Source organism: Delphinapterus leucas, chromosome 15, assembly GCF_059928025.1.
Source record: "Delphinapterus leucas isolate spDelLeu-1000000601 "Yukka" chromosome 15, BTC_Dleu_Yukka2, whole genome shotgun sequence".
Classification (NCBI taxonomy): domain Eukaryota; kingdom Metazoa; phylum Chordata; class Mammalia; order Artiodactyla; family Monodontidae; genus Delphinapterus; species Delphinapterus leucas.
The window spans coordinates 24,199,221-24,218,767 of NC_143143.1; the positions used below are offsets into that span (position 1 = coordinate 24,199,221).

The 19,547-nt window shown below is 48.2% G+C and overlaps 1 protein-coding gene across 5 annotated transcripts in view; it reads right to left on the bottom strand.

Annotated features, from left to right (window-relative positions):
• XYLT1 (xylosyltransferase 1) overlaps window positions 1–19,547 on the bottom strand; it is a 302,171-nt gene that overhangs the window by 141,388 nt on the left and 141,236 nt on the right. Inside the window, exon 1 of one of the 5 annotated variants that reach the window (XM_022552191.3) lies at window positions 709–4,860. The exons of the other annotated variants lie outside the window; for them this stretch is intronic. Within the exon in view, the coding sequence (XP_022407899.1) occupies window positions 709–765 (57 nt within the window). The 5' untranslated portion in view covers window positions 766–4,860. Of the gene's footprint in view, window positions 1–708; window positions 4,861–19,547 lie in introns of those variants that run through there. 5 annotated transcript variants of the gene reach the window in all.

Sequence of the window (19,547 nt, forward strand, 5' to 3'; positions counted from 1 at the left end):
GAAAAGCCACTGAGCCATAGTCAGTGAGAACCAGGCATCACCCAGAGGCCTGGGATGATCTGTCACGCTGAGTCAGGGTTGCTTCCTACAACAGCTGGTGAGTTCTCCTACACCTTCCCTCCACAGTTTTCTTTCTTTTCTTGTACGTTTTATTTTATCGTGGCAAGAACACTTAACGTGAGCTCTACCCTCTTAACAAACGTTCCAAGTCCACAATACGGCATTGCTACCTACAGACACAAGGTAGTACAGCATATCTCTAGAATGTATTCATCCTGCACAACTGAGACTTTATGCCTGTTGCTTAGCAAGTCCTCGTTTCCCCTCCCCCAACCCCTGGCAACTACCATGCTACTCTCCGAATTTCTGAGTTTGGCTATTTTAGATTCTCATGTAAATGGATCAAGCAGCATTCGTCTTTGTCTGTCTGGCTTATTTCACTCAGCATCACACCCTCCGGGTTCATCCATGGCATCACATACGGCAGGATTTCCTTCTTTTTCAAGACTGAATAATATTCCATTGTACGTGTATGTCACATTTTCTTTATCCATCCATCCCTCGATGGGCATGAGATATCACCTTCCCTTCCCTCTAACTCTTCACCTGCTCGCCAAGAGGCAAACGGGCCTCAGCTTTTCTCTTCTTCCCCTGGAGAATCAAGATCCAGACATCCGAACCCAGGTTCCCTTCCCTGTAAAAACCAACCTTGGGAGGTTTCCAGGCAAATACATGCGAGGTGACTATCATATCCTCAGCACCCATGTCCCCTCACGCTCTGGCCCTTCACACGCCTTGTGTCTCTAATCCTCTCGAATACCCAGTGAAGCAACAGCATGAGTCCTAGTGAAGGGGAGGAAAGTAAGGCACAGGGAGGTTAAATAACCTGACCAAGGAATGAATGTGATGCTAGAAATGACATGATTCAAATTCTGCATGCCTCAGTTTCCTCATCTGGAAAATGGGGATGTGAAAATAATACTTACGTCATGGGTATTTGGTGAGGATGAATGTATGTCAAAACTTCCAGAATGTGCCCACCACACCCAAAGCAGGAGAAACAATGAGCAAAGAAGTTTCCCTACTAATCAACACTGGGCCTCCACCATCTCACCCCTGATGGTCTCCACCTGGAGGACAGATCAGTTAGTATTTCTTCATTATGATCGCTAGCTGTGTCCCCTTTATTCTTAAGCAATCCAACACTCTCACCTTGGGTTATTTATGCAAATGCAACCCTTTGACTTATTTTATTTTAATGTACTTATTGCAATGATTGCACATTCAAATGTGCAAATGTCCTCCAAAACTCTAATTGCTCTGCTGTTGCCTTACCCCTAAGCTGTTGCTAGAATCCATTTTTATTCTGGAGAAATAATTAAATGCAATAATGTCCTCTATTCCCATTCAACCTTGGGCATGTTTAGAGTCAATTTCAATCAGGTAGAAATATGCCAAGCACAAGGTGGCTTCGAGAGGCAGGTTACATGACCCAGGCTGCTGTTTCAGAGACACCTGGGTCTGCTCTGTCCTTCCTGGTTCTCTAACGTTCAGACTTCAGGATGGATCTCTCCTCACTTGATCAATTGGATCGGCCCAACCTCCTCCCTTGCACCCAGGTCCTGTTTCCGAGGGGTGGAGGTGGGTTGCTGTGTTTTCAAACTCTCCACTCATTGATAAACCTTTGCTCTTATTTTTGTGTAGAAAGAACACCGAACAAGAAAGGAGGAGACCTGGGTACTTGTCTTGCTTTAGCGACCATCAGATTTTCTCATCTGTAAGATGACAGGTCCTGTGTGTGTGCGGCTGAACATTCTCTGAATTAACCGTTAATCAACACAGTCGATTAACGAAGTTCTGCCATTTCAGATCATTGAGAAATAACTGATGGATTTTAGGAGACCAGGGGCTGAGGGATAGATGGATGCTCCTAAGTGCATCGTCTTCTCCCTGCCTCATCCTGTGGTCATTTTCTCCAGCAGCTCTTTGACCTGGGACAGACCACTTCATCTCCCTGCACCCTGACGTCCTCATCCATCCCAGGGGCCGAGGCTGGCATCTAACTCCCTGGAACTGAGGGAACAGATGAAGCACAGGACACAGTGACTGACACGTGCAAGGTGCTTACGAAACGTGCATCTATTAGAAAATATGCACACGGTGCTGGCTCTGCCCCAGGCTCTGTTCCCAAGCCCTCTGCAGAGACTAGTTCAATTGATCCCCATGAGGACCCTATGAAGGAGATGCTATGTTATTCTCCCCGTTTTTTGGATGGGATCAGGAAGGTTCAGAGAAGTTAAGTGACTAAATCCAGATCTAGGAAGTGGAGGAACCAGGATTCAAACCCAGGCAGTTGGGGTCCAGAGGCCACACCCGCCAACACTGCACCGCCTCTCTGCAGCTATGAGGAATAGAGATGGTGTCAGAGGGGAGCCCCGGCCAGGTGCGCTGTGCAGGCGGGAGGGCGCCTGTCCCACCTGCTCACTCATCATGACCCGTTTAGGGCTTTCTTTTGTGCCATGTGGATGCACTGCCAGCTGAGTAGCTGTTTGCTGTTGAACTCAGTGTCCGAGGCTTCATTCCAATCACCAAGGTGATCAAGGCCATTGAGAGGGGCACATGGGGGAGAAGCCCACACCTGCTTCCAGAAGGACTTCTGTGCCAGGGCAGTGGAATGGAGGAGGCGCAGTGTGCATGGCTGCACCCAATTAGGACATGCAATTACCGGGCTGCCAATGCAAATAGACCTCACAGAGGCCCGGCGCCCACCCGCCTGGCTCATTTGCATGCACAAAAAGTGGCAGGGCTGGCCAGAGCTTAGAAACCCGTGGTCTTTGCTGGGCACGGGCAGGCCAGGCTTTAACAGAACCCTCAATAATAAGCCTGGTGTAATTTAGCAAATTTAGTCATGTGAACGGGACGCCCAGCATGGGGTGAGGAGGGAGGGAGCTGGATGGATAGAGCTGGCTTGGAATCCAGCCTCTGCCCCTTAACCCTGAGATACAGAGAAAGAAGCTTAGCCTCTCACAGCCTCAGTTTTCTCATCTACAAAAAAAAAGGGGTAGGAAGACCTACTTTGCAAAGGTGCAGGAGAGATTAAATAACAGGGCACGATCATATTTAATTCTAGTTAACAACAGAACAATTAGCATGAGGCTTGATATGTAGTCAGCACTCAATCGACATCTTTAGCTGGCACCCCATCATTTGATGAGCAGACCTAAATCATTTGGAAAGGCAGGGTCTGGAGGTGAAGTGCGTTCAGATCCACCCGGCCTCTGCCACTTGCTCACTGAGTGACCCGGGGCACAGTACCTAACTTTGAGAGCCTCAGTCTCCCTCTCTGTAAAATGGGCATAATAACTAGTACCTACCTAACCGGGCTTTGACAACAGCTCAAAGAGTTAATACGTGTAAAGCACTTAACATAAAGCCTGGAACTTAACAAATGTTAGCTACAATTGATTTAATTGGAATTCATGCTTACTGTGATGATCTAATGAGGTAGATCTCAAAGTGTGCTCTGGGGACTCCTGGGGGGCCCTTTCAGGGGATCTTCAAGGTCACTATTTCCATCATAATTTGAAGATGTTATTTTCCTTTTTCTCACTCATCCTCTCACACAAGCACACAGTGGAGTTTGTAGAGGCTCCATGATGTGTGAAATCGCAACAGATTGAAAGCAGAAGCAAATGTGAGAATCCAGCTGTCTTCTATTAAGCCAGATATTACAGACTTGCAAAAATGTAGAACGATGCCTCTTTCCACGAAATTTGTTTTTGTTGTACAAAACATATGCATTTTTCATAAAATTTTTTACTTATATAGATAGGTAACGGGTTATGGCTAATTTTTTCTTTCTTTTTTTTTTTTTTTGCCGTATGCGGGCCTCTCACTGTTGTGGCCTCTCCCGTTGTGGAGCACAGGCTCCAGATGCGCAGGCTCAGCGGCCATGGCTCACGGGCCCAGCCGCTCCGCGGTATGTGGGATCTTCCCGGACCAGGGCACGAACCCGTGTCCCCTGCATCAGCAGGCGTACTCTCAACCACTGCGCCACCAGGGAAGCCCGGTTAATTTAAGTAAATCAATAAATAACCATTTTAAGAATGCCCTAGTTTCAATTTCAATATACAGCAAATAATTGATAGATATAACCTACATAAACAAAAGCTCTTTGGGGGTCTGAAATAATGTTTGAAAATATAAGGGGGTCCATGGAGACCACCAAGTTTGAGAATTGCTGAAATACTTGCCATCCGAAATATCTACTCACTGAGGAAATAAAAAGTTGAGGGCCTTTTTATGTTGGGTCTTTCCCTATACGCCAAGCCTGTGGATTTATATTTTACTCTCACACACGATAAATACACACACACAGATAGAAATCTAGGTCAACTGGAAATGGGGTGCTGATAACTACTTTTATCTAGAAAGAGGCAGAACCCTGAAGCACTGGGCCACCCTCTTGGGGGAGAGTGACCTGCTGGCAAAGATTTCCCCTTTGACCAAACTCTAGCCCAGCCCCTCCGAGCCCCTCCTCAACCAGGTCTCAACCTTGGCCTGTAAAGACTTGAGCAAACACTAACATAGTTTCTGACATTTCAAGGACACAGCTCTTGGATGACATGAGCCCCCCGTATAGCGCCTGCCTGAGAAAACTCAAGGCTGCTAATAGAATCTAGCTTGCTCCAGCCAACCCCCGACGACAGGGCCCCAGCATCCGTCCCAGCCTTTGTGGGAAGGAAGAGGACTAACCTGGAGAAGTGCCAGTCAGCAAACCCAAATGAGTTTCCTGGGGACAGAGCCCCGCCTTTCTGCTTTCTGTCATTTTTCACTTCCCTGACTCTACTGAGCCCCTGCTCACCCCCGCACTATTCCCTCATGCTCCCTTTAAAAGACCCAGTCACGCTGTACAAATCACAGTGGAGTTCAGTTCACACTGCACCCTTCCCCCTAGTCCAATAGTACTTTGCAGATCAAAATCTGTCCTTACGGTCTTGTTTATCTCTGACACTGCCCAAGGCCACATGGTCTGGACCTCAACCCCATAATGCCGCGTCTTTGGGGCCTCAGCACAGGAGTCCAGACTTGACCCATGCTGTCCTTCCAGCCCACCAGGAGGATGTGACAGTGACAGTGACAATGAACAACCCAGTCTTGCTTCAATAACAAAGCCTTCTGGATTCCTCTAAGACGGACTTTCTTAACTATGATATTATGGACATTTGGGGACAGATCATCACAGCTCTCGTCCAGCCTGGCCCAGGTCCCCTTACCCACCCGCATGCCGCGAGCCTGCTCGAAACCAAGGACCCAGGATCTTCAAGGAACTCAACTTCAGAGCCTTGCCTCAAAGACCTCAGAGCCCTTAATGAATCCCTTAATTCCAGGGTCTTCCATGGAAGTGGGACCGCCCCCCAGGGGGTGCTCTGAAAACACGTGGTGCCATTTTGGTTGCCACAATGACCGGGGGTCGCTCCCGGAAGAGACTGGTGGCAGGACACCAGATCCCTGGCAATGCATGTTCCCAAAGCAGTAGGGAAGTGTCCCACATCCTGCAGGACTTCTGAATGTCTCTACATGTCATGTGGGTGAACAACTCATTTTTAATTTTGCAGGTCAGGAACCTAATACAAATTTACGTATGACAGAGCACTTTTGAATGCTCTTAATGTAACTGAATTTTCTAGGAAAGTAACTACCTTTAACTCAAGGGGAGATCCTACATCATACAGAATTTTAGTACGATTTCAAAAAATTCCTATCATCAACAGCCACGCAAGCTGTGTGTAGCTATAATTCTTGGTGATTCAACATCCAGCACTGGACCTTTCCATGTGTCTTCCAGGCCCTCGACACTCAAAGTGAGGCTCGTCAGCCGGCAGCATCAGCATCCCCGGGAGTTGGTTAGAAATGCAGGATCTCAGGCCCCCACCTGGACCCACTGCATCTGCATTTTAACAAGACCCCCGGGGGGTTCGTCTGCACATTACAGTTTGGGAAGTGCTAGTCTGGCGGTGTTGTGCCTGATCCTTTACAGAGTGAAATACACATTGTTTTTATGTTAAATTACTTTTATATATTCGTTATATTATTATCAGGGCAGTATACTGATACGTTTCAGAGTCGTGAGTGTAAGTAGGTTATAACAAGTATGGATTTCATTTCATGATAGACAAAAGGAACATTTTCAAAGATTTTTTGCAGGAAGAGGGGTTGGGTCCAATAGGGTTGAGAAGCACTGATTTGTTCATTCTATGTACTTTAATTGGGTGGCTACTCCCTACCAGGCGCGGCGGAGGCAAAGGATAGGAAAGTGAATTAAGACATGCTTCCTGCTGTTGGTGCAGTTCAGACACAGGACAGGGGAGTGGGTGTGCACATACATTATTTCAATACAGGACGGGAGCGAAGGCGGGCAGGGGGGCGATGAATGAGTGCCAAGGGTTTCATCAAGAGTTGGAACCTAACGTGGTCCGGGGTCCAAGGAGAGTAGAGGAGGCTTTCACAGAGAAAGCAGTTTTCCTGCCCAGTTTTGAGAAGAAAGAGCATGTTCGTGAGGCAGACAAGGGCATCACGGGCAGGCGAGCCCAGCAAAACCAAACTTGGTAACAACAACGAGCATAGCTAACACTTACAGAACGTTTATTCCAAGAACTGCGCTAACACTTGGCACAGATTATCTTTAAAAATCCCAGAACCATTTGTTAATGAACGCAGTGGGGTTCCCACTGAGTTCCTTACATTGCACACTTTAAATATCTTACAATTTTATTTGTCAATCATACCTCAACACAGCTGAAAAAGAATCCCAGAACAACTCTTTTGGGTAGGTACTATTAGTATCCACATTTTACAGGTGAATGAATGTATGGAGGCACAGAGAGGTTAGGTAACATGCTCCAAATCACACAGCATGGCTATAAAAGCTACACTCTACTCCCTCAGGCTGTTAACATCCAGGCTTGGAGGAGCGTCCGACGTGTACCCAAAATGACCCCTAGGGGGTGACACCACCTCCACCAAAGACCCTGGAAGAGAGCAATCACTAAGTGGGCTGAAATCTGTAAGGGGGGAGAGAGGGTCAGCAGGCAGAGGGTTACTTGAACAACTTGAGTCCTTGGTGTAAAGTCCTCTTGCGCCGCTGCCTTGTCTCCGTTACTTGAGACTAACCCCAGCCTTGTACCCGCTGGCCTCAGTGTGCTATCTGTTGTGGTTTTATTTCCCTGCACACTGTCTGTGTTTCTCTTGCCCCAAGTCCCTGGAAGCCCTCGTTGTTCTGGCATCTCCTGCTTGATGTTCTCCCATCCAGGTCCTCTGGGGAAGGGGCACTTGAGGAGACAAACAGGCCTCCTGCTGAGGAATCAAACTCATCCTTTGCACCTGCCAGGGCCCCTGCTCCCCACACACCCTGCCACAAGTGGGTAATGAATGACCCACTTGTAAGCTCATTACTGCAGTCTCTAAAGAAACGTAAACGCTCACCGAGGCAGCGATATAAATAAGGAAAGATGCCTGTAAATAAATAAATATATATGCACAAATACAGACATACAAACCCAATTAATTTATACCGTCTGAAAGCCAGAGCCATTTGGGGTGGGGAGGGGAAACAAGGGAAAGGTACCTGATATTACCATCCATGTGATTTCAGAGCTGAGCTTCCCAGCAGCTGCCAATAAATCATCTTCACTACGCAGGGGTACAAATGAGTGTGCTGCTGTCACCCCCTAAATCTCCTTTACGAGCGTGTGCTTGCCTTGGCCCTACCTACCAGGGATGGGGCCTCCACGCAAGGTTTCACTGGCTAAGTTCCCAAAGAAGGCTGCCTTTTTGCGGGCCTACCCCCTGCCAACTGTAGGAGCCCCACCGGTACTTCCTGTTTACGTGTGGGTTTGGCGTGACATGGAGAAGAACAGCCATCTCCGTCGAGGGCCATGGGGATGGAGGTGACAGTGGTGCCCACTTCAACAGCTGTGGAAAACGGCTTCTGCCTCCTGGCCTGAGGGGGCTGTGTGATGGGACATGCCATTCACCGCCACACGGCCCACGAGCCCCTGACATTCTCTGTCAAGCTTCAGGATGGAAAACCTCCTCACAACTAACTTTTGTGTGCCCTGTTCTCTCCCCGCAAAGGAGAGTTCTGGTCACTCCCTTCAGATGGCATGTGTCTGATGTTCATCTCTCAAACTGTGCTGAGTCAGAGGGGGCAACGGGCAATCACGGCCACTGTGACATGCTGGCGGGTTACAAGGGCATGCTCTGGGGTCACTCTTCTGGATTTGAAACCTGGCCCTGCCCCTTCCTAGCTGTGTGACCTTGGGAAAGTTAGCTAACCTCTCTGAGCCTTGGTTCCTTCCTGTGTAAACCGGGTATAATGATATCTAAACCTCACGGGGTTGATGAGAAGATATACTGACTTTGTGGAAAAGCACAGCTCAGAGCACAGACAATGGAAGGTAGCTGTTATCAACATCATTTCACCCAAACTGCTAGAGTAACTTTCTGTGGTGCGCCAATTCATGCGTATTTACTGAATGCCAAGTACATGCCAGCCACTGTCCTTGGCAGCAGGGCTATGTCTATCACTAAGATACAGAGACGCCTGCTCCTGTGAAACTTACATTCTAGTAGAACAAGACAGACAACGAACCTACCAACAACTCAATAAAAAGACAAAAATAGACGGGACGTGTTGCGGATGCAATGCTGAGCATCTCTTACATGTTTTTATCCACCCGTTTTAAAGATGAGGGAACTGAGGCTGGAAGAGGCTCTCTAAGCAGGTTGAAAAGCCAGGTCTGTCTGGCCCCAGAGAGTTGGGAAAGCGAGAAGAGGAACTGGAGAGAGGCTGGGTGCCCGGGCGACAGGTAAAGGGGCTGTTTCTGCTTCCTCTTGCCCCTCCTGTCCTGGAGAGTGACACTCCTCCCCCAGAACATGTGCCATCTGGGTTGGGGAGACGGTTTGCTGTTGGACAAGTTCCTTATTCAAGGAGCTGTTCAGTGGATCTTTCCTGGCAGATGTGCCCTGACTTCTCAAGTCGGGCTGCAGTCAGACAAAGGAGCTCCCCTTTATCCTCAAACGACCCATGAAACAGACCCAGCAGAAGGTGGTTCTGGGAGACCCAATGGACCACAGTAGTTCAGGCCACTAGATGGCTCTTCCCGTGAACTTTACAGCGTGCGACTAGCTGTACCGAGGTTCTGAAGACAGGCTGCCTTCTCTCTGGACGGGACACATCTCTAAGTAGTCCTTCTGAGTCCTCAGCTTCTGGGGAGCCCTCTAGGGTCTCCTCGGGTCTCCTGGCTGCCTGACTGCCCCAGGGCGGGTCACTTTCCTTTTCCTCCCATCAGGATTTTTCACTTAAGAAAAGTTTAAGACAGCAAGACAGGGACTCCCACGCTGACTACTACATACAGGCCAAATGCCCGAGTCATTGCAGCTCCCTCAGTAAAGCAGGGCCTGCCCACTTTCCCAGCTTCCTGCTTCATCCCGCCTCCTGCCGTTCTGTATGTCTGCTTCATCCCATCCCACCTGGCACTCCCTACACGGGAGAGCGCCTGCACCTTACCTAACACTTTGCAAAATTCCCTCCGTTGACCTTCACGTTGATCTCTGACATACGGGATGTTATCATCCTCACTTGACCTAAGAGTAAATTGAGGTCCAGAGAGGAGGTCATGTGACTCACCCAGCGTCACACAGGTAGGAAGGAGCAAGGCTGGGATCAAACCCAGGCCAGTCTGATTCCAAACCTTGTGCTCTTAACTTCCCAGCCTCATCTCTCAATAGCCTCAGAAGTGTCCGAGCTTGGACCAAGGCCACCTGTGAACTTTCCCCTCCTGGCTGGACCTCAGGAAGACAACAGAATATTACCTGTTGTATCCACACGCCTGTAGTTGAGACCAGGAGAATCCTAGCTGACACCAGGTGTCCATGATTTTATGACGCAGCACCACTGCTAGGGCAGCATTTTCCATGTGGTCTCCCGTTGAATGCTCCCAACAGCTTTACAAAGAGGCAGTGTTGCTCAGCGGTCAGGGCCATGAGCACTGCAGTGGACGACCTGGGTCCCTGTGCCATTTCAAAGCCCTGCGATTTGGGGCAGGTTTCCCAGCTGTAACCAGCTCAAAAAATTACTAGGAGGATGTAACAAGTCATTGCTGGGAAAGCGCCTAGGACAGTGCCTAAAACACAAATCACAGCTGTAAACAATACTCCTATTAGTCACAGGATATCCTTCTGGACAAATGAGTAAACAGAGGCTCAGAGAGGTAAAGACACTTGCTCAAGGCCACACAGATTGGGGATTTAAACCACAGTGCCTGACTCTGGAGCCTCAGCTCAGAGACACTTCCCAAAACAGCCCCATTCGAGCCACAGACTGGGAATGAGCTCTTCTTGTTGGGAGTGAAACACCTAGAAAAAGGCCGGCAGTTTCTCTGGGGGCGGCCATGCCTGCAACTTCAGATCCACCCAGGGCTCACTCTCTGTGCGGAGGATGACCCGCGGAGGTCAGCTGCCCAGCACTGTCCGGTTCCATCCACCTCCAGGCCACTGACGGCTCCATCAGGATGGCCAAAGAAGTTCATGAGGGTCAGGCTGGGCCTCCCCGACTTTCCCCCTTCCTATATTAATTACCGCTTGTAGCCAAGGCTTGAGGTGTCCACGTCAGCAGTAACAGGACAATTCCAAGTCCCGGAAGAAGTCAGGTGGAGAGCACTCACGTTTGCTGGGACGGCCTCGCATGATAAGGACCTTGACTTCATTCACACCCTCAGGGGGTCAAGCTGTCTCCACCTGTGGGTCTCTGCCCTTTCTCTGTCCCTCTGTCTGTCCACCTCTTCCTTCTCTCCCACCCCACCGTCCTGCATCATTCCTCAATCAAAAGGCTGCCCATGGCCTGGGACATTCAAAAAGTTGTTAAACTTCTGAAGTGAGGTGGTAAAATTATGTTTTTTACATCATTTTCTAAGATGGATCTAAATATTTTCTTAATACAAATGTTTATCAAATCTCTAATACAATCATCATTTAATTATGAAAGATTTCAAAACACACTGAAAGTACAGAAAAATAATATAACGTCCCCATGTACCAGTCTTGCCATGCTTTTTTCAACTCTTTAAAGGAAGAAAACTTTAGATACAGTTTAAACACCTCTCATCACTTAATCCCCTTTATCAAAAACCCAGAGGTCACTTTTACCCTTCACATCTTTATCTTTAGTAAATTTGTATGTTTCCACACACAGTACATAATATTGTTTTTTGTGTTTATAAGTTTGACAAAATGGCACCAGGCTGGCTGTAAATATCCCCTTTGCAATCTGTTTGTTTCATTCAGTATTTTTTTAGCGTTCCCCACCCGCCATCTCCCCCTAATTTTTGTTCTCAATTCTTCTTCCCTCAGATAACATGATGCACTGAGAATGGGCAGAGTTTAGCCCACTGGTTCTCATCTTTGCTGCCCACTGGAATCACCTGGAAGCTTTTAAAAATACTGATGCCCACGCTGCAACCTGGGAGATACGACTGAGTTAGTCTGGGCTGGAGCCTGGGGATTGAAACTTCTCAAAGCTCCCTAGGTGATCCCAATGTGTAGCCAGAGGTGCAAACCCCCGACTCAGCCCCCTCCAGCCTCAGGTCCTGTTGTGAATCACGGTCAGCCCTGCCCAGACACCAGTATGTTTTGGACGATGGTTGGGGAGAAGGGGTTGTGTCCTTAAAGGTGTCAATGTGAACTTTGCTATAGGTGACCATTTTTAAGACAAGTTGTAAAGCTGTAGAAAGAGGATGAGTAACACAGGTGGGGAGCGGGGAATGAACATTCTTACTGAAAGCAAGAATTAGTATTTACTGCATACTTACTCTATGCCCCCCGTCCATTGCAAGGGATTCAGATACATTATATCATTTCATCCTCACAATGATCCTTATATGTAGCTACCGCTATTGCTAAGACCATTTGACAGGCAAGGAGACTGAGGCACAAAAACGGCATGACACCTGCCTAAGGCCTGCTAGTAAGCAGCTGATCCAGAGTATGAACTCCAGAGCCCACCGCCTCCCCACTTGTTGCATTTCATGCATTTCCTCACATTTCCAAAACACCTACGACGTGCCCGGTCCTGCGTGAGTGGATCGAAATGAACAGGCACATCCTGCCCTGGCTTGGAAGGAAAAAGGAGCGGCGGTGGAGAGCTGACAGGCTGGCACGGCTGCAGGGGAAGCCACGCCAGCAGGAGCAGATGGGGCCCAGGCGGCAGATGTTAATGCAGTTTGCTTTTTCCATATGCTTTTCTGTTTAGCCGAAATAAGTGAATTGTTCTTTAGTATCTGTCAGGAGCTTAAACTCCGAAGGCCAGTGGCAGTCACAGTCACTCAGCAAGACACAAAGGAATCTGGTTGGGCCGTCCGCCCACATCACAGAAGAAGGGTGCGGAGCATCAAGAAACAGGCCAGAGACAGCGTGGTCCAGGCCTGTGTACCCGCGTGTGTGTGCTCACACACACAGACACACACACACAAGCACACAATGCCTTTCCCTGACAGCCAGGTTCTCACTTGACATTCTAGAGTCTTTGAAAGCCCATATCAGCGTCCTTTGTATTCAGCAATGAGATTCAAGTGGAGTTTCAGATTTTCCCTTTGGGAAAAAAAGCTCCAATTTGAAAAGATGTAAATGGCTCAGGCCGCTTAGCTGCTTGGGACTTTCAAAGCAAACACAGCTCATCTTCTTAATGAAGTAAAGCAAGAAAACTCTGGAACCCTGTCTTCTGGCCTGTCTCAGGGTCCTTCGTGTGTCCTGGGTCAGACACACAACCCCATCACCACCATTCCAAGGGGGGTGGGGTTTGATGGTGGTGGCTGTAGGCAGTATTTTTCCACTTGAAAACCACTTTAACTTTCAAGACAGAGTCTCACCAACTTCACTGTCTGATGGAGCCAGCTGTGATTCTGTCGACAGCAATAAGCCCCCCTGAGCCCTTCAGCCAGGAAAGGAGCACAGAGGGCACGGCCCCCTGTCTTCACTATTCCAGATCAACACAGAGCAGGGGTTAAGAACGGAACTGAATCTCAGCATCACCCCTTACAAGCTGGGTGATCTTAGGCGAGTTACTGCTAACATCTCCAAGCCTCAGTTTCCTCATTTGTAAAACGGGAGGAAATAGCACCAACCTCAATTGGCTTGTCGTGAAGATCAGACGAGAAAATGTAGGTAAAGTGCTTAGCCTGGCGACAGACACATGGCATGCACTTGAAGAGTAGTAGCTATCGATCGTTATTATTATTATTACTACTACTATTCTATCTATTGTTACTACCACTTCTTCTTCATTCATTCATCCCTCCAATATTTGAGCACCTGCTAAGCAATACCTAGTGCTCTGGGTGCTGGGGAGTGAACAAAATAGATCCATGGAACTTACATTCTACAGTCAGAGAGATAACAGAGCAACAAATGGTTGTAAAATATGATGTGATATCGCGCTGAGTCCTTTAAAGGAAGACGGCAGGAGAGAGGTGGGGAATGACAGATGAGCGTCAGGGAAGACGTTTCCGAAGAGGTGGCATTTGGGCCTGATGTCAGGAAGAAGCCGACACGAGAAGATTCTGGGCGAGAGGCGCCAGGCAGCGGGAACAGAACAGCAAAGTTCCCGAGGCAGAAATGAGCCTATGTAGGCAGCAGAAAGAGGCCGGTGGGGCTGTGATGGGGACACAGGGTCCGAGGCGCAACAGCTGAGGAAGGGAGGGGTCTGATGGGGCTGGGCCTTGCTGTCCACCTAGAAGGACTCCAGATCTCATGATAAGGCCTTGGGAAGACACCAGGCTCTTCAAGCAGGAGAACGTGCCATGGTCAGACTTATGTTTCACAGAGGTCCCTCTAGCTGGTGCGCGGAGGGGCCCTTTCACTCACCGCTCACAGACGCAGGCAGAGGACAGAGGAGGGGGGACAAAGGTGCAGGCAGCCCCACCAAGTCCATGATGGTGAGAGCACATTTCCTGCGTGCTGCTCTGGCCTTTCCCCGACTCTGGGGTGTTGTCAGGGACAGCTGGGGACAGGCACGAGTAAAACTGGAAGTGATGGCAATTTAGTTAATAGTCTTCGGCTGCAAGCTTGGGTGACCATAATCACCCAGCACCCCGTTGTGATCTCACGCCGGTAAATGGGCCTAAATCACAATTCTAATGAGTCTCAAGTACCAGGGTAGCGCTGATTAATTTGAAGCCCCCCAGAAGCCCTGGCTACCTGTCCTGGAGGGGCTGTATCTGACCTATTCTCAGGAGGTCCCTAGTGGCAACCTTCTGGTGAGTCGGTGGCAGAATTAATGATTCTGTCATTTCCCACCAGATCTGGGGCTCTGATCCCTGGTGACCTGGGGCAGCCCCTACCCAATCACGGGCTCAGAGCGGGAGGTGCCTCCCTGCTGGAATGCAGTGGCTACTGTGTGTTCATGCCCAGAACCAAGAATCAGCATTCAAGCCCAGCTGCACATCCCACCGCCGCCTGGAAGGGCTCCTCTCTGCTGTCGCCTTGGCTGAGAAGGTCGTTCACCCACAAGCTAGCATTCAAAGGACTCCTGCTTTCCGTCTCCCCTCTGTTTTACAGCCCTGTGCTCACCAGACACGCTTCTCCTCCTCTGCACCTACAAAACTCTGTTCTCACCTCCACACTGCATGCGGGTCACTGGTTAGCATAGGTGTAACCTCCATCCAAATACGTACTTCCGAGAAGCAGATCTTACTTATGTGTATAACCCCCAAAGGTCTAGCCCCAAACCTGCTGCGTGTATGTGTGTGCACGTGTGTGCAAGTTATGCCAACAATAACACCAGCAGCAGCTAACATATGAGGCTGAGCCCATGTGCCTCCCCACATGTGCTAGACACCTGACTTGCCCTCACAGTAAACCTGCGACCTCTTATTATTCCCATTTTATAGCAAAGAAACTGAGGGTTAAGATGGCTAAGAAACTTGCCTAAGGTCACACAGCTAGTAATCGGTAGGACCGGGGATATGAACCAGGCTCACTGAAGCCCATAAATCAAGCCCCTTCAACACTACTCTGAACCTGAAAGGGTGGACCGAGAGCGGGTTATGGGTGGGTAGTAGCGTGTGGTACCGGCTAGAGCATCAGGAAACAGGATGGCAGATGGAAAATTAGAACTACTACGTCAGAGAATCTCTTCCCTCTCCTGGTGGAACAGTGGAAATGCCCATCGGCTTGCCAACATACAAGCTGCTGTTTCTTGCATCCCAAACCACTCACCTTCAATTATCCACGGCTGCTTATTCATGGCGAATGCTCTAGCCCAGACTGACTTGTTACCCACATGGATCCTTGGTCATAACAGCACTAAAACTGGCTTGCGTGGCTGATACTTATGCGCTAACTAAATCAGCACTTTATAGATACTGACTCGTTTAATTCTCACCATGACCCCATGGGAAGGTAATATTATTATCACCCCATTTTAAAAGATGAATAAACGAGAGCATTTAAGTAACTTGCCCAAGGTTTCACAGCTAGCAAGTGGCAGAACAGAATTTGAACTCAGGTCATCTGCCCTCTTAACCAGTAGGGGTAACCATTATTGATTGGGCCTTTTTACTATTCCAAGCATTTTACAAATACTTGATGTGATCAACAAACTCATGATCTGGTACTATTTTCATCTCTGCTTTATAGATGAGGAAACTGAGGTTTAGAGAGGTTGAACTCTCCCAACGCGACCCAGCCCAGACTGTTGCTCTCTCAAACTGCAGTTCTGTAAGAATTATTAACAGGAATTGTCCCTTACTCTGGGCAACTTTAGTGCTGAGTTTAGGTGCACGCCTTGCTGACTAAACTGCAAGTTGAATTTTAGCTCCAACTTGTTCCCTTGTGCAGTGTACATCCTGGACAACTGTACACAGAAGTAGCGACCCAGCAGATAAATGGCAGACCTGAGATTCCAACCCAGGTCCGACTGGCATCTGGCTTTTAATCACTATAGGTGTTCCATCACCCACCTCAGACACCACACTCCTCTTTTCTAACGCAATTCTAGATTCGATCCTATCCAAGGATGCTCAGAAAATGCCCAGTCCAGTATCCTTAAGTGGGCAAAAGCTCAGTCAAGGTGTACTGGTCGAGAGAGATCCTTCCAGAACAGACCCCTTCCATCCCCAGGAGCTGTGACAACTTCATCACAGTCTCAGAGAGACTCTGGGCTCATAGACGGTGACTCTCCACTGCAAGACAATTGTCGAATTCTTGCAGTGGGTACCTCGGTGGCGCTATCTCCCCACCTCAATCAGGCAGCCACTTTGCACAGTGACCCTTCCTGATCTACACTGTCCAGCTACAATTTGGCCATTCCTGGGACTCTGCTCTGCTTGAGGCTTCTGCAGCCCAAAGCGCTTGTGACCAGGGAGCACTCCCAGGGCCCTGGACTCAGAGCAGATGTCACTTTGCATTAAAGGCGCACTGGCCTGGGCTCCCAGAGATAAAGCACAACGGCTCTCTGCTAAATGTCGCCACGAGAGAAGCTAAATGAGGAAGAGGGAGAGGGTAAGAGAGAGAGAAAGAGGGAATGAGAGACAGAGGGGGATAAAGGGAGAGAGGTGAGAGGTAGGGAGAGAGAGAGAGACTGGGCATCTGAAGAAGAAAAACAGAGACACCAACCCCAAGTCTGTGTGGAAGGGAGAGCCTGGTACTTCTGACGAGTAGTAGAAATAATAACAAGATATCAAGTTTATCAATCACTTATTAACAAAGACTAACACTAAATGGGAGCTTAACAGGTGCCAGGTGCAATATTCAGTGCACTTGTTCAATCGTGGACCTGTAGCAGTTACCTGCCCTTCCCCAATATAAGCATGATGCCCTGCCCAAGCAGGGAGGCCACGAGATACACCCATCGCAGCCACACCCTTGGAGTACCACCCTAGGTGTGCAGCCTCACTCCTGCAGCAGCTGGGATTTCTTACCTGCCTCCTACTTGTCAGTCATGGTCATGACTCTTTTGCTCCTACTGGGGCTTGTCTTATTAGGAGTAGAGTAGACCCACTGCACTGATGGCCCCAAGCCACAGTCTGCTGTATCCCCGCCCGGGGCGAGGTGACTCTGCATGTCCTGCCATCACGGACTGGAATCTGTTTCCCCACATCTTAAATATGGGGCTGCCTGGAGCTTGCTTTGGCCAAAAGAATGTGGTGGAAGTGACCCTGTTCCAGTTCTAAGTCTGGCTTCAGGAAGCCTTGCACACTTCCTGCACTCTCTCTTGGAACCCTGTCACTGCCATAAGGACAGGCCCAGGCTCCTTTGCTGGAGGATGAGAGACCACATGGAGGAGAGTCCGCATTTCCCGGACGAGACAATCCTAGAGCAGCCCATAGCGAGTCGATCCCCAGACGTGAGAGCCCGCCAAGATCAGAGGAGCCACTGCAGAGACCAGAAGAACCATCTATCTAGCTGACCCAAAGACCTGTAAGCAGTAACTAATAGCAAAAACACTTACAGTTTTATAATACCGAGTTTGGAGTGCTTTGTTCAATCACCCCAATGATAATAATGAGCATTATACAGAAAAAGAAACAGACTTGGAGACATGAAGATACTTTCTAAGGTCATGCAGCCAATAAGTGATGGAGCAGGGATTCTGCACCATTGTCAGAGTTTTTATCCATGATGATCTAGACCATCTAGACCACAGGGGTCAACAAACTATTTCTGTAAAAGGCCAGCTAGTAACTATTTTAGGTTTTGTAGGCCATACAGTCTCTGCGGCAACTACTCAACTCTGCCATTACAGAGCCAAAGCAATCATAATCCATATGCAAACAAGTGGGCATGGCTGTGTTCCAATAAAACTTTAGTTACAAAAACAAATGGAGGGCCAGATTTGGCCCATGAGCTGTAGGTCACTTCCCTACACCACCACTGTTCGTACCACCCTTTCTTCCCTTTCTTTTCCCTGTAATTTCACTTCTTCCTTTTCTCTAGGATTTCCATGTAAAACCCCTCATTATATTCCGCCATTTTTATATTCTACTCCACGACATGTGACAACTAACTCCAAACTCAGTGGCTTTGTTTTCCCAGCATGTGTGTAACTCCACTCCCTAATTTTGCAAATCTCTGTCATTTCCAAAAATCAATTTGACTGATATGTTTTCCTAATGTTAGGTTGATAGCTCTCTGGATTCCCCAGGTATGGGAACTTTAAAAAGTTATGATTATATTCTAAATCCAAGACCCAACATCATCACCGTGACAGTTGGGAATGCAAATTACTCCTGTTCAGAACATTTCAAGAAAAAGTTTCAGATCTGTAGCTGCAGAAATTTGACTCACTCCAAAAAAGTCCCCCCTCCCCCCCCCTCAAAAATCCAGAGTGATACAGAAGTAATTCTGAGAGCTTTTTCATCGCTCCACACACCCGGTCTCTGGGGCAACCTCTCTCTAAGAAGCAGACAAGGCATGTGATGACAACTTCTTGCAGAGAATAAAAACTGGGGTTGGAACAAATGAAATCTCAGTGATTTTCAGTTTTATGGATAGACATCTCATCCAGAAAATAAAATGTTATAACAGATTTCAGTTTTTCCACCTCTTTCTTGAGCCCTTTTCACTTCTTAGCTGCCCTACTTAAAACACAGAACCTTGTTGGCAATTAAAGTGAACTCTGAGCTTGGCTATTTTTTTCCTTCAATTGGGAAAAAAAAAAAGTAGACTTAAGAGTTTAGCAAAGGAGCTCATCCAACTTAGAAGCTGAGAGCCACGTCTTGAAAATTTCATCCAAGGTTAGTCAGGGTTAGTGTCAAACTTTCCAGAATTTTTAACCTTCTAAGTAAACATAACGATGTCTATCTGGACTGACTTAAGTTTTAAAGTCCTAAGACTAGGAAGGCAGAGGAAGACCCATCTCATTTTTCATTATGGTTAAATTCAATTTCCAAGAACAGCCGCCCTTGGTCCCAGGACCTGGCAATGAGTGAGCTGTTTCTGGAGCCATCATTACCACGATGGCCAAGGGCAAAGAGAAAAGGGATGCCTCACAGAACAGGGTCCTCAAGTACGTGGAGCTATGTGTGCATTCCATGTCCAGAACCCTCTACTGTAGTTGGGGCACCCTAATTAGTATGATCCACTCAACGAAGAGCCCAAAGCCAGCCACAAGCATGTACTTGTCAATGGCTCTCAATGACGTATGCTTGCTCTGTGCTAGAAGCTGTGTTAACCACTTTGTACATAATTATCTCAGTTATACAGATAGAGAAACCGAGACCAAGACCCAAGGTCCACAGCTAGCGAACGACAGAGCTGAGATTCACAGCTAGCTTGTCTGACTTCAGAGACTTCTCTTAATCAAGACGAAATAACTGACTTAGCAAAGGGTCATATTTGTGTGGGTGGTGACAGTGTCCAGGTGTTTATCAACACCTCTGGATCTCCCACTAAATCCCGACCATCCTTGGGCCACCTGCCAACTGTCTTGTTTTAAAAGGACTTGCATTTGATGAGCAGCATGTAAGATATGGGACCTATGAGGTCAGCAG